A 14,059-nucleotide genomic window follows, 5' to 3' on the forward strand; every position below is an offset into this window, starting at 1 on the left:
GTTAAATTCCAGGCACAAGTACTTTCCAGGTGTGCACAGATGTGCTGTGTACAGTTGTATCAGGGCGTGCTGTTCCTGACACCAATAAACAGGGAACCAAGTGTTATTATGCTAACCCCACAGTCTGATTCTAAAGGCTTTATTAATGAAAACAAACCAGTTAAGTAATATTGGAAATGATAAAATAGGTTGAATCGCCTCTATGATTAAGGCTCTATGTTAGCATTTAGCTTTTGCTGGGAAGATAGCTTTTTTTATTGTCTGTTTACATCTGGAAACAAATCTTTCATGTTGTGTAGATAATTTAATCTTTATTGCTGGTACTGCTGCATATAAAGTGTCGCTGTGTTGATACCTGCTGGCTAAGTGAAGTAGGGAGAGATGGATACATTTATGCATGGTACTATTTTCTGTATTTAATGGAAATGACAAGTGAAATAACAAGTTAGGGAACACCACACTAGAATTATTGTTCTTTGTCATTGTGGAACAAAGCATCAGTGTTGCAGGACCTTAGTTAATCATAGTGTAATGACCTGGATACACTGAAGTGTTCCCCTCTCCCTCTCCCCCGCTGTGGTGTTTTAATGTGCTTTGCCCTCGAGTAGAAGGCTTCATTTTGGAAAGATTTTTTTATTGAGGAGGGGCCTATAAAATGATTTTCAGAGCTTCTCTGGACACAGTTCCTGATATAAGAGTATAGAGGAGGAATGCAGATGGGGGATAAGGTGACGGGAGCTCTGTAGTTGGAATGGCTGCTGGATGTCTCACATCCACACTTTAATATTTTCTTCCTGAAACCACCTCCAGGCTCTGGAAGCTGACATTATTCATGTGAAATATTTTTAAAGCTTTCACTTCTTAAAACCCATTGTAAGTTATCTTCTAAGAAGGCACATTAGCACAGAAATGGAGAAATCTCAATACTTGTCTGCAGGACTAAAATTGCTCAGAATTTAATCAGGTGTTTAAATGTGTCAATTAAAATTGTTGCTTCTACTAACATTACTGTCCTAATTGTGAAGAAAATTGAAGCCAGTTTGTTTACTGAGTATGTCTGACTCCTGCCACAAGACCCGTGGAATCTGTCTGCTTAGGGAAAAAGCAACCCAGCATGTTATTAGATAATTACCTCCTATTGAAAAATAGATATGAAGTGAGTGAAGGAATCAGTTATGTTTCCAGATTAAACTGTGTAGAGTTTTCTGTGGTTTATATTACCCGATGTATCAATTATGATTCTGTATTAGGCCTCAATATTAAAACATTACTGGACTGTATTCTCTGACTTGGCTTGAAGCCCACAATATCATGTCTGCAAGTGGTGCAGCTCATTGCTCTAGCACACTTCAATAATTTCTGGTTACAAAACGTGGCAAGAGGTGGTAAAAGCATGCCTGACTCTGCTTAACATGATGTTCCTAGCAGGAACATCTCTTTTTTTCCTTTGTTTTTTTAGTTATGTCTTAATCAAACCTTGATGAGACAAATCTTCCCTCACTGCAGTGCCTGATGTGGGTGTCTGACAGCCTGATACTCCTTCCGTAGTTCTCAGGGGGAGCTGGGGGCAGAAGAGTGTTAGCAGAGGATGACGTGGGCCATGTGAGATTAGAAGCACAGCAAGCTCTTGTTTTCCTCTTGTCTACAGAAGGTGGTTGGAGCCAAATGGCTTCTTACGGAGTTTTATGGCTACAAAGGTCTAACTGGAAGCTGATGGTCTCTATCCCTGCTAGGGCTCAGGTCAACACCTCTCCTGAAAATTTTCTTGTCATCCAAAATGCTCCTTGATCAGACCTTTGACAAAGCCTTTGGTTTGAAAACCTGCTGATCTTCAGTGGGGATAACACAGCATGTGTTGGTTTGTGGATCAGTCAAATTTCCAGTTGCAATATGTAGAGCAAAATAGTTTGTGGCAAGAGGGGCAGCAATGTTTGACTGTATGTGTGTTGTGTACCAATGAGTACCTGTTCTAGGTGAAACTGAAGAGTTAGGCCAAAAGCTTTAAAATCATGTCTTTTAATATGAGGTTCATGTGTGCATCTGTATTTAGGCTGAGAGAGGCTCAGACATTGTCTCTCAGAGGTGCTGGTTATAGGAATCCATCCGACTCTTCCCTGGTGATCAGAGAAGCAGATAAATTGTGTTACTTTGGTCCCCATGCTTGAATTTTTGTGCACCCAAACTGAGAGTTGTTGCATAACAGCTTTTACAAGGGAGCCTTTATTTTCAGTAACTTCCACAATAGATTAAGGGTTTAGCTCTTGGACGATTGCTAGGGAAAAGAAAATTAGGACTTAAGTGACAACACTGTCTAGAATCCCATGATCTGTCAGAAAATCTTTTCTCACTGTAGGTATTGCAGTTGCTTCTTGCTAACCAGTGTTGCTAACCTGTACTAATTTCAATTTCCCCTTGCAGTAATGCGTAGAAATCCATTCGGGATGGACATTTGCTGTCGGAAAGGATCCAGAAGCCCACTCCAGGAACTGTATAATCCCACCCAGGTGAGTGTCTCGTGGCTATAATTAAGCTTCCTAATCCAGCATACAAATACCGTCTCTTTTGATGATATTTTGGTATGTTTTTCTTATTTACATGCAACAGCTGCCTTCATTCAGGAGAACTGATCCAGGAACCTGCAGGGTTTAGTTATAAAGTTCTACAGTCTAAGCTAAGGGTCTGATTTTTAAAGGCTTTTAGTGATTTTAATGATGTGGACTCCTCCAAAATCTTTCCTTAGGTACCCAAAAGCCTTAAAAGGGTATACTTTTTACACCTAGCTAGAAGCCGAGGCATTGTGTTGGCACAAAGTTGCAGGGTGGGGTGAGAGAATGTGACATGATCTGCATGAGACAAGGAGTGCAGCAAGACTGTAAATTGTAAAAATAATGCATGATTATAATTTATATGATTTTCAGGTAGCCAGCTGCCTTTCCTCTCCTGGTCCATGGCCTGTATGGAGTCTAGACAAACACTAGCTCATGTTCTTCCTTACACAGTGTGCTATTCAACACCTGACTGTCTTGATAGGAGCTTAGGATAACCTCAGTTATTACTCCTCTTGTGACAAGCAGCAGAGGAAAACTACCTGAAATTCATGCTCCTGTTTGCTCCTTTAAATCAATTTATTCCCTACATGTGGGCTGAATTGGCACATTCAGGAGAAGCATTTCCTGTTGGCAGCTGAGAGGAAGTGCTGCCATTGAGAGAAAATGCCAGCTGACTATTAAACATATTTATTAAAGTTTAACAACTGCCTATTATATATTTATCCATCAATGAATACATTGAGTTTTACTAAATTGGCTATTAGGGAAAGTGACTATCCCAGTAAATCTAACTTGTTAGATTTAACAAGGCAGTAAATGTTTTAAATACTATTTGATTATGAAGAGACTCACTATATAGTGTGCAGAAAGAAGTCTGAGGGATTTAAAGTACTTACATAAAGAATTGACAGCAACCCAAAGATATGTGGTGTCTGTTATGTAGCACAGTAAAGCTCCGTTTGCTCGTTAGCGTTGTTTTTATGAATGCGGGCTGACTTTATAATTCAATTCGAATTCTGGGCATGACTGGGAACATAAGTTTGTCATGCTATGATACCACCCCTTATTGGCTGTTATGGGAATCAGCATTGCATAAATGGAAGGTGCACGCAGAAGCCCTGAAGAGGAAAAATCCAGTGCTGCAAAGGAAAACTATTACCAATTGCAGGTTAAATTTAGAGACTCTGTGCAGATACTCAAGAGGAGCGGGTAAGGGAGAAGAGACTGGCTGAGTAATTAGTCTCTCTGGGGGTCTGCTGTGTGTCAATCAAAACCTTTTGTCCTTTAACGTCATTAAAGGCCAAGCCGTAAGAAAGAAACATCCACTGAAGGGCCATAATCCCAGAGCCCTTGCAAACTTGGACAACTGAAAAGATTTCCTGAGCTCCCTGAAGTGGGAGACATAGCTGGCAGCTCCTTCACTGCCTCTCCTTCCTTTCTGTGTACCCTGATCAAGCAAACCATTAGCATCACTTTCAGGGCTCACCTGTGAGCCAGCCAGAACATCAGTGTTTGAGGAAGTGCAGCAGTTCTGGCAGCTGATGTTGAACTAAAGAGATGATGTTTTTTATGCAGAAGTGTTTCCATCACCTTGCTGATACCATTTGTATCAAGCTTTTAATTTTTGTTTCTTTCTTTGTTTTAAGTTGTTGCTTGATTTTTTGGGAAGGGGGCTTTGCATGCTGCCCTCAGTGCTAGAGGGACGGACAAATGAGCGTATGCAATCTGGGAAAACAGTAATAGGAAAAAGCAGTGAGTAGAGGCTGCCAGAGAAAACAACAGACTGGAGATGACACCTAGAATGTTTCATCAAATACATGGTTAATTTTTTTTTTTCCTTTTTTGCCCAAAGAGATGTCTCTCTCACCTTTCTTAAGGTGGCGGATTAGAGACTGGTGTGTATTCTGGCAAGAGGGTGCTTGTTCCTCAAGAGTTCACCAGTACTTGCAAGGGTGGGGGGATGGAGATTGGATCTCTCATGTTTCCTTGCTGCAGCAGTCGCAGTCAGCCATTTCTAAAGTCAGCTCAAAAGTCAATATACAATAAATACGCAAGAAGACAAGGCCAGGCTGGATGGAAGCTCTAGTGGAAGGTGTCCCTGCTCATGGCAGTTGGAACAAGATGATCTTTGAGGTCCCAGCCCAAACCACTCTTTGATTCTACAAAGATATTTTTGACCAAAATCTCTCTCTTGCAGATCTAGATAATGAGAACAGTTAGATCTTTAACCTTTGGCTTTCAGAACCTGTTGGACTCCTGATCTGGTGAATCCACACTTCTCTCCTGGGTGTCAATTGCTGTATATGCCATCACAGAAACTCTCTGGTACTCAGTTTAGCTGCCTCAGAGCAACAGCGGAGCTGATTGAGCAGATATTGGCAGTTGTTCTTGTAGTTCAAAGTAATATGTGTAATTTAAACACCAAACGTAGGTCACTGAAAGATGCCCTGAAGCTGTGGTTTTGGATTACTGTGAGCTAGGTGTAGCTGTGATTTTTTAAGGGTAGGAAACTTTAAATTTGAGATGCATTAAGGGCCCATACTGCCTTTCATTCTGTGTGCTCCTGGCTGTTCCCTGCCTGGGGAGATGAGAGTTTGGCCATCGATTGAAATTGGTGTCAGATAGGGTCAATACTCACTGAGATTTCAGGCGCTGTAGTTTAACATGAGTAAGGTTTTTCTACTGTGTGTTTAATATCAAGTTGCACTGCCCTCATAAAACCGGATGGAGACAGGTTGATTCATACCAGCTGAGAGTTTGACTGTGGTTATTTACTGTGTTGACATATACCAGCCTCTCTGATCCTGGCCTGTTGTTTCCTTCTATGGAGTTACTTGAGTTGTTTGCAGATGCCATCGTTTGTCTGTTGAATCTTTTTTTGGCCTGGTGAATGATTGTGAAAAGGAAAGAGACAGGAAAGGAAAAAATAAGAGAAGGGAAAAAAATAAAAATAAAAAATAATAATAGTAAAAAAAAAAAGGCAGAATGAAATATTTGGCTTCAGGAAATTCAAATGTAGCAATGGACTGGAGGTGACTGAGTGGGTCGTTTGGTGGCTTGTAGGAGCTGAATGTTAGAATTGCAGTCAGATTTTCAGAGGACTCATCATAATTGTTCCTGTGGTGAGTGGAGAAAGAGAGGACAAATGGGTGGAGATAGCACTTGAATTAGGGCTTGAGAAAGTGTCCATGACAAAGCCCATGTGGTATTTATGCCTTAGCTGAGTGTCTGGCCTTGTGATTATTGTAAAAGTAAGAACAACACATTTGCTCTTTTGCCTGTGGTAATAAAGCAGAAAATAGGAAGTGCATTTGTCTGTGGACAGAAGATTTCTTCTCTAGGGCTTTCACTGCAAGATTTTTCGTGAGCACTAATATACCATGAGGGCAAGAAAAATCAATATAACAGAACTGGATTTACACTGAATAAGTGGATTACCAGTCTGTGGTCTCCTCATACATGGCAGGCAATGTGTAGCATATCTGAGACCTTATTATCTGTTGTTTTGTCTTTCATTTTCAGGTGGAGGTTTAGTAATAAACCTGCAGAGATACCAGTGGCAAATTTTGAGGGCCAAAATGGACCATTTATTTAATGAGTTTATTAAAAACCCCATAATTATAAATGGAAAGAGAAGGAGGATTCAAACACACAACAAGTAGCAAAGAAGAAAATCTAGGTGTAACTGAACACAGATGAAGGGCCCTGCAGGAATGTGACACAAGCATTTTATCTTGTGTGGATGTGGTGGGGATTTTTTGCCTATGAAACCCCAGGAATTTAAGAATGTGGGTAAACGAATACTTGCAAGACATATTCTTAGAAGACAACATATACAACTGTGTCTTGTAATTTACATGGCTTTGTCCAGCCCCACTGCTCCAAGAATAACAGGCAATTGTGGGTCAGCCCACAAGCTGGAGTCACCAGAAGTTCAGAATTGGGTAACAATGCTCACACTTTTGTGGTTAACATTGATCTATTTGGTGCAGTGAATGTGCTACTGAATTACAAGAAGTTGCAGACCCAAAATAGACCAAATGTTGGAGGAATGGGAAATAATTGCGTCTTTAAGGTTAGATTTTGTCTTCTAGTTGTCAAGATTAACATTTAATTCTTATTAAATACAAATAATACCGTTGCTTAGTCTAACTGTCTAGACTTCTGAGAGGAACACAGAAGAGATAAAGTTGTGTATGCAACAGGGTCCAAATCCAAGGAGGAATTTGTTTCGGTTTCTAGTTTGACATTGCCTAACTTTAGTTCATGAATCAACCTGACTGTTTTGCTAAAGGTCATGCTGTTTGCTGTGTTACTTGCCTTTGCAAACATATTTCTTTTTGTCGAGGAGAGGTATTTCTAGGTGTCTGCTTTTGATGTAGCTGGAGCCAGGTCTAGTGATTTGCTAAAGCTGGTGAGTCAGAGCTGTAGACCATGTGTTTGTTGCCTTTGTGTTACAAAATTATATTGGACTGGTTTAGTGCAGTCATTCCAAAATGACCCATGTCTTTTATTACTTCTATTTTTTTTTTTCCCCTCCTCTCCTTCCTACCAGGAGAAGGGAAGTAAGTGAACTCTTGCCTTGCAGACGCTGTTTATACATCCTCAGTCACCTCAGGCCACAAATGCTGGTTTTTGGGAGCTGCCCTGTGATTATCTGTGACTTAGACTGCCTGGATTTTGCACCACCAAATATCAGCCTAGTTCGGCCCACATCACTCACCTGGGTTGTTGTTTTCTATCTTCAGCTGGTTTCCACTAGGATGACTCTGTGGGCAGCTGTACCAGTTCCTTGACAGAGGTTTGTGGTGAGCTTTGTGGTCTGAGCTCTGTGTGCACATCATGCACAGCACTTTGTACCCAGGTTCCAGTGCTTGAGGCCTGGTACTTCTGTCCTTGGTGAGCCCAAGGCGCTGAGCACTGTGCAGTTTGTTTCAGTGTGCTCTGGCTTCTCGTTCTCAGAAACACAAGAACCAAAGAGCAAGTCATTGAGTAGGATGAAGGGTCTAGTTCACCTGGTGGTTTGTCTTCAGCAGCAAGTGACCAGACTACAAGAAAGATAAAAACCCATGATAACTCTTCCAGAGCACAACCACCTGTGAGTCATGAGCTTCCTGAGCCAGACTTGTGTTTTTATCGGCTATATCATGCAAGAAAAGCCTGAGATGACACACAATTACCAGATCAGTCAAAAAGGGGGGGAAAAAAGTAGATCTCCAGAATTACTGGTGAATTCCAGTAAGACAAGAAAATTACACCAGCACTTTACACCAGTGCTATCCATTATTTTTTTCTCCAGTTTTCATGTAGATGTATTCTGAGTTTCAGATTTCTTCCTTGAGACAGCCATATAGCTATCCTGGGAAGTGAACTTCAGAGTATGAGAAATAGTGCAGTTTATCCAAAGAACAGTGTGTTAGGATTTATTGATGCTTTGCAACGGATTCATAAATATGTATATGGCCTTATCGAGGGCAAGAAGTGGCCCAAAAGTCCTACCGGTACTGAAAACATATGTTGTGTGATTGATGCTGATCTTTGTAGGCAAATCTGTGCAGATGATAACAGCACTGTAAATACAGCTCATAATCACAGTGTTTGATTGATCATAGATTAAAAACTCCTTAATGGGAAAGGCGCAGAATGGAGACATAAGGAAGAACAGTCGATGTGCAATGCCAAACTCTGGGTACCTACACCTGTTGGTAAACAACAACTTCAAGTGTAATTAGCCTTGCTTGCTGCAGCAAAATGCCTGCTGATGAAAGAGGAGATAATTGATTTACTCCATGGATGACTTCTTATGCAGAGACATTACTTACTGTCGTGCTTGGAAGTCATAAAACAGCAGCTGGCCTGGCATGAAATATTACATTAACCTTAGCAGAAAAATTGCACTAGTGAGAATGCTTTGTTATTAATTACTGATTACAAATGATAAGAGCTGGTTTCAGATGCTGAGGAAATTACTTGGGGAGGGGAAAGTTTCAGGTATGGTGTGCTTCATAGATCATTCATTGTGACATGATGGATACCTTTGTAAGTCAAGAGGAATTAATCAGACAAGTATGTACATTAACTACCAGCACTCAGGGCTAGAATTATCCCCAGGACATGCTCATTCAAGTTCCTGCAGTGCATTGGGATGAATTTTTGGGCACCTGTGTTTAATAAAAGACTTGTTACCTGCATGAAATGAAAGAAAATACAGTCTCACTCAAAGTAGTTCAGATTTCCCAGATAGAAATAGAAGCAGCACCTCTTTTTAATTTCTCCAGTCCTTGATTTGTATTTCATTATTTTGAGAGCATATGAGTTTTATTATAAAAGATTTCTGGAGGCATAGAAGTGTGAGAGGAAAGGTTTAATAATACAAGAGACATGGCCAAAACTGAAAGGGTTGTATGTGCTGGAGGTGAAAGAAGGTAACACAGCTTTCAAAACTATCTGTATGCAATGTCTGGGCTCTCTGTTAGAGAAGCATTTGGACAGCTGGGTGGAGAGAAGACCTGGACTCCAGCACTCTGACCTGGTGCCATTCAGTGGCTTTTTGTGGTTAATTGTCTCCAAATCAGACCTCTGGAGACCTGAACCATGTTGGCTCAGTCAAATGCTTGCTCCGAACTCAGTAATATTCAAATGGGACACCTTGCCTGCTTCTTTTTCTGCATGAAGTTCCTCATTTTTCCTTTCCATTTGTAAGTTTTGGATCAGAAAAGATGGGTAATCATACTTCAGAGTGCAGGGGGTTATGGCAGTTTGGAGGATCAGGAAGCAAAGGGCAGTGGGAGGATGTCAGTGTTTGCAAATGGGAGTAATGAGAATGGATTTCTGCCCCCAGTCCCTGCTGAGCAGAGTTTGTCCTTTCTGTCTGTGCTCCAAGCATCAGAAATCATCCACGTACTCCAGCATCACTGGCTAAGTTGCTCTATCCCAGTGTTTTCAGCCTAGACCTTGTAAACTGTAGCCTCTCTTGCTTATTTCTGGTGCTAGTAGTTTTGGGGCAGCTCCATTGTGTGAGGGAGAGCAGCTGTGTTTGGTTAAACATCTGCCTTCTTTTCCCTGTGTTGGTTTGTTTTTTGGTTTTTTTTTAATTGGTTTCTTAACTGCAGCAGAGTTGTTGCCCACTTGTGACAGGGCCAGATGATCCCTTTAAACCTGAGAGCCCAGCTGCAACCTCTCTCTCCCCTGAGGGACTGTAATATATCCCAATAGATGTAACTATGAAAATCAGAGAATACAGACATACAGTCTATCTACTGGTACTTGTAGTTCTTATTTACTTTAAGCTTTAATTTTAAGGAGGGAGAGAAGAAGTTGGTAAATTTGCAATTAGTTTCAAGAGGTTAGATTCCCCAAGTCCCATTTTTGCAGACTTAACTGTATCTGATGCAGAACCTCAAGTTCTATAAAATGGCCTGTAATATCCATCAATATGTATTATTCATTCAGTTTTTAATTTTGTACAATGTAAATTAACCTCAGCAATTCAATGAGCTGTATCTTACCAAAGCTTTCTTCAGTAAAAGTGCAATAATCTTCTTGTCTGTTTATGCAGAAAAATTCAGGAATATTTCTCTATGAATGCCACAGATGTAGCAAGGTTAAAATACTGCTCGTTGAAAGATGTGGCTACAGGAGCCAGTGTGCCTTTTGGGATTCCTACACTAAGGAAATTCATAGTACTATGGAGAGACAGGCTGTGGTGTTTTTGTACAAGTGTGTAAATCATCAGATCAAGCACAGGTTATTTAAGGATGCTTTCCAAGGAAGTTTACTTTTAGTTGAAGTTTGTGGGGAAGTGTAAGGTGGGTCAAGCCAGGTGCTGCAGTCCAGTCCATACTCAGTGTGCTGGAAGAGCAGGCTTCCCCTCCAATGGGGCTGCTCCCTGTGGTTATGGACAGGGCTGAGCAGAAAGGTCAGCTGGAAAATATGCAGTTTGCGGATGGCTGAAAGCAGTTGTGAGTTTGGGCTGCATTCTTCCATTTGCAGTAGCTGGGATACACTTGGGTTGGCTTGGAGTTAATCTCACAGGGAAGTGTGTGTGGGTAATGACGGTCTTGAGGTGATTTAACTGTGCATCCCAGACTGGGCAGGTCATGTATCCAGGTGACACAGTGGTTTGAGTGTCTTCAGTCTCTCCTGTTCATGCTGTCATGCGTTCTGAAACTAAACAGAAGAAATGAGCAAGATTTCAGGCTGACAGGCTCTTCACTAAGCCTCTTGTCATGATGATCTGGGGATATAATAGAGTAACAGCCGCGGATGATTTAAGACCTTGTGCGCTCATCAGTTGATCTAGTAAAACAGGGAGAAAATCCTGCCTTGCCCTGACAGTCTTGTTTGGTGACACCAAACCCTTGTGACAGCAGAAATTAACAGTTCACTGAATCCAGAGTACAAACTGGAGGGTCCCGGGCTATTCCTGCCAGTATTCAGGGTGCTCTCACAGGACTGGGAGCTGAATCCCTGCAAACAGAGGAGATGTGTCCCATGCATAGGAAACACCCAGCTGCTGGTTGTTGGAGTTGTTCTTACATTTGTTTGTTTAATCAGCAGACTTTTTAGTTGTAAAAACAGGTTGTTTTAGTAATCATCACCTGAGCACACTTAAACTGCTTTTATTCACTAGTTTTCAGGCCTTGCTTCTTACTCATGTGGAACAGGTGAGGAAAGAAAAGGAAAAGAAAGGTATTTTTACAAGGTAATACCTGTACAGCATTTGGACGCAACAAAAAAGTGTTTATATTGTGTATGTCTTTTTTTCCTCTGTAAATAACAGTACCTATCACACTGAGACCACTCAAGTAGATCACTATTACTCTACTTAACCTGTTGCAGTTGTGTATTCTGGTGTGGGTGGGATCTTGTATTTGAACCATCCTTATGTTTATGAGACAATGGCAAAATGTGGGAGGCAGAATGAAAAAAACCATTTATTTCTTTCAGTGATGCTTTTGTGTAGTTGCACTGGAGGGAGGAGTGGCTTTGTATTCTAGGTTTTCCAGCATGCTGTCAGTGTAGATGTTTCTATCCATTTATAACCTTGGGAGTAAAGTGAAACTTGATCTACTGAAAATTGATGGCAAAACTCCCAAGCTCTAAAGAGGCCAAACTTCGAGTTAAAAGAGTTGATCCAGGGGATCAGAAAGGAGCTATATTTGTGTGTATTTTTTTAATCTGTCTTTTCAGCATTCCACACACTCTATTGCACTAGAAAATACTGAAGGTTTTATGCTCAAAAGATTTCCCTTTTTTTTTTCCCATTGGTAGTGACATAATAAATATAGCCAAACGAAAGAGAGTTGGAAAATTTACAGTGCACTGAAATTGACATGTATTTCTGGTGCCTGGAAAATCCAGGAAGGAGAGTTCCTTTCTTTTCAACCTTAAATCACATCTGAACAGTATTCTGAGTGTTGTGCAGCATGGGGCTAAAAGCAAAACATTACATCCAATTTTTAGAGGAACAGTAAAAAATCACAACGTCCCTACAGTCAGATTGCCTGGCTGCACAGCAAATTAGCAACCTCTGTAGCTATCAAATTCATGCCTTAATATAACTCTTTTCTCCCTGTAAATGTGGGCTGTGTCTTAGATCATTTCAGACAAGCATCTGGGGATTAGTAAGAGGAAGTGAATATTAATTCAATTAGAGGATAGAAGATGAAGGTACAAGCTTGCATGGGGAATTGACATCGGGAGCCCAAGTAACAAAGACATCCCTATAGCTGGGAGAGGACAGTTTCATCTGTTTAAGCCAGACTTGGCTTTTGCCTTGCATATATTTTACTTATGAAATAGTAGTTGAAGGAGTTGTATTTACATAGCAGTATAGTTAGTGTCATATTTTGTGAACTAAGCCTGGCTGACAATAGATGGATGAAAGATCTGGAGAGCAGATGCATAGTGGTAGCTTTCAGTTCATTTTGATACATTAAATATTCATAAAAAATTCAGCTGAAGGAGAAAAGAAATGTTTAGTTGAACCGGCAATGAGAAGCTGAAATCGCTGGTACTTCTCCAAAAGTGTAACACCTTACCTAATGTAAATTGAATGAAGGTTCCTGTGGGGAAGGGGAGACATGCAATATAAGGCACTGGTTTCTTTCTGTAAGAGATTGTTGTGCCAGTGACATCTCTCTATAAAGTAATAGCCAAAAATCACTATTCTGAGCACAGGAGATGCTTTTTTGTTCTTTTATTTCCATAGCCTTGGACCTACAAAAGCATATCCATGCACTTCCTTATTCTTAAATGCCATGTATTTACAGCCTGGAAACAAGTCCTTTCACACTGCATTTTCCAGGCAGGAGCACACCGTCCCTATGGGGGTAAGCCCTGGATCTGTAGGCTTCTCTCGCTCCTTCTATGCACACTCATTTGTGCATGATCTTCTGCTAATCTGAGTCTTCGTCTGAAGGACATGGGCACTCTGCTCAGCTCCCTGCCTGATGCACAGTCAGGAGTCCTCAGAGATGCTTTTGTGGAGCCACACAGTGAAAAACATGTAAAAAATTACAGTCTCATTTATTTGTTTATTTTGGCCAACTAGCGCAAAAACAAACCAGATAAAAGAAAAAAAAAATCTGTTTGCTGATAAAAAGAAGATGGGAGTGTGTTACCAAAGTAATGGCAGGGCAGGTCTTGTGTTTATTTAAACAAGTAGTGCAAGACCTACTGTTTCACCTCCAACAACCACTAAAAAAGTCATGGGACACTGAGATGTAAATGCATGGAGGAGTTTGTTTTCAAAAGGGATGTAACAGATCTCTCCCTGATCCTGCTTGTGATCCCTGAATCACACAGCCACTGATCTGTCACAGGAAGATTGGTGGAATCTTCAAGCATCACCTTCATGCTTTGCACAGAGTATCATGTGCTGGTCCTCTTTGAGAGACCCACTTCAATTTTCACTTGGGCTGTTAAGTGAGTTACTATATAAAATATTGACACTGAAGGAAGAAAACTGCCTTTTTACCCAAGTGTAAATGATCTTGAAACAAAATACGTGGGATAACAGAATGATTTCTTAGGCAGGTTTAATGAATAATTGATTTTTGCTTCTCATGACATTATCGGTGTAATTAAATCTGTGGCTAAAGAAGTAAGACAGAAGATATCATCCACTAAGACACTGAATCTCTTTATCCCACCACTGGCAAAGTACTGTCATGTGTTATTAAAGGTTCCCCTGCAGTCATGCAGGTTCAAGATCTGTCTTGTCACTAACAAGTTGGTCTTGTGTAAGTACCAACATGATAAAAATCCGCGTATTCAATCTGTTTTCCACGTCCAAAAATAACCTAAATAAGCTTCCTTTCCTGCTAAACCTGCTCCTGTCTTTGGAAGCTGTACATTGAAATGATTCTTGCTTTGTGCAGGGTATGTGGATATTGGTGTGTGTTTCCAGCTGATCTGTCACAGAACTACGTGTGGTCTTCAACTTGGGTCACTCACCAGGCCCCACCAGATGGTTGCTGTTGTGATTTCTTTTGCGCTGTTAAAAG

The 14,059-nt window shown here is 40.8% G+C and overlaps 1 protein-coding gene across 2 annotated transcripts in view; it reads left to right on the forward strand.

The window, feature by feature from the left end:
- CHST11 (carbohydrate sulfotransferase 11) overlaps positions 1–14,059 on the forward strand; it is a gene marked incomplete at both ends in the record, with an annotated part of 152,098 nt that overhangs the window by 62,429 nt on the left and 75,610 nt on the right. For both annotated transcript variants that reach the window (XM_082280457.1, XM_082280458.1), the window contains one exon: positions 2,419–2,510. In XM_082280457.1, coding sequence (XP_082136583.1) covers positions 2,419–2,510 — 92 coding nt within the window. The remainder of the gene's footprint in view (positions 1–2,418; positions 2,511–14,059) is intronic.

This window comes from Coloeus monedula (genome assembly GCF_965178545.1).
Source record: "Coloeus monedula genome assembly, chromosome: 4".
Lineage (NCBI taxonomy): Eukaryota > Metazoa > Chordata > Aves > Passeriformes > Corvidae > Coloeus > Coloeus monedula.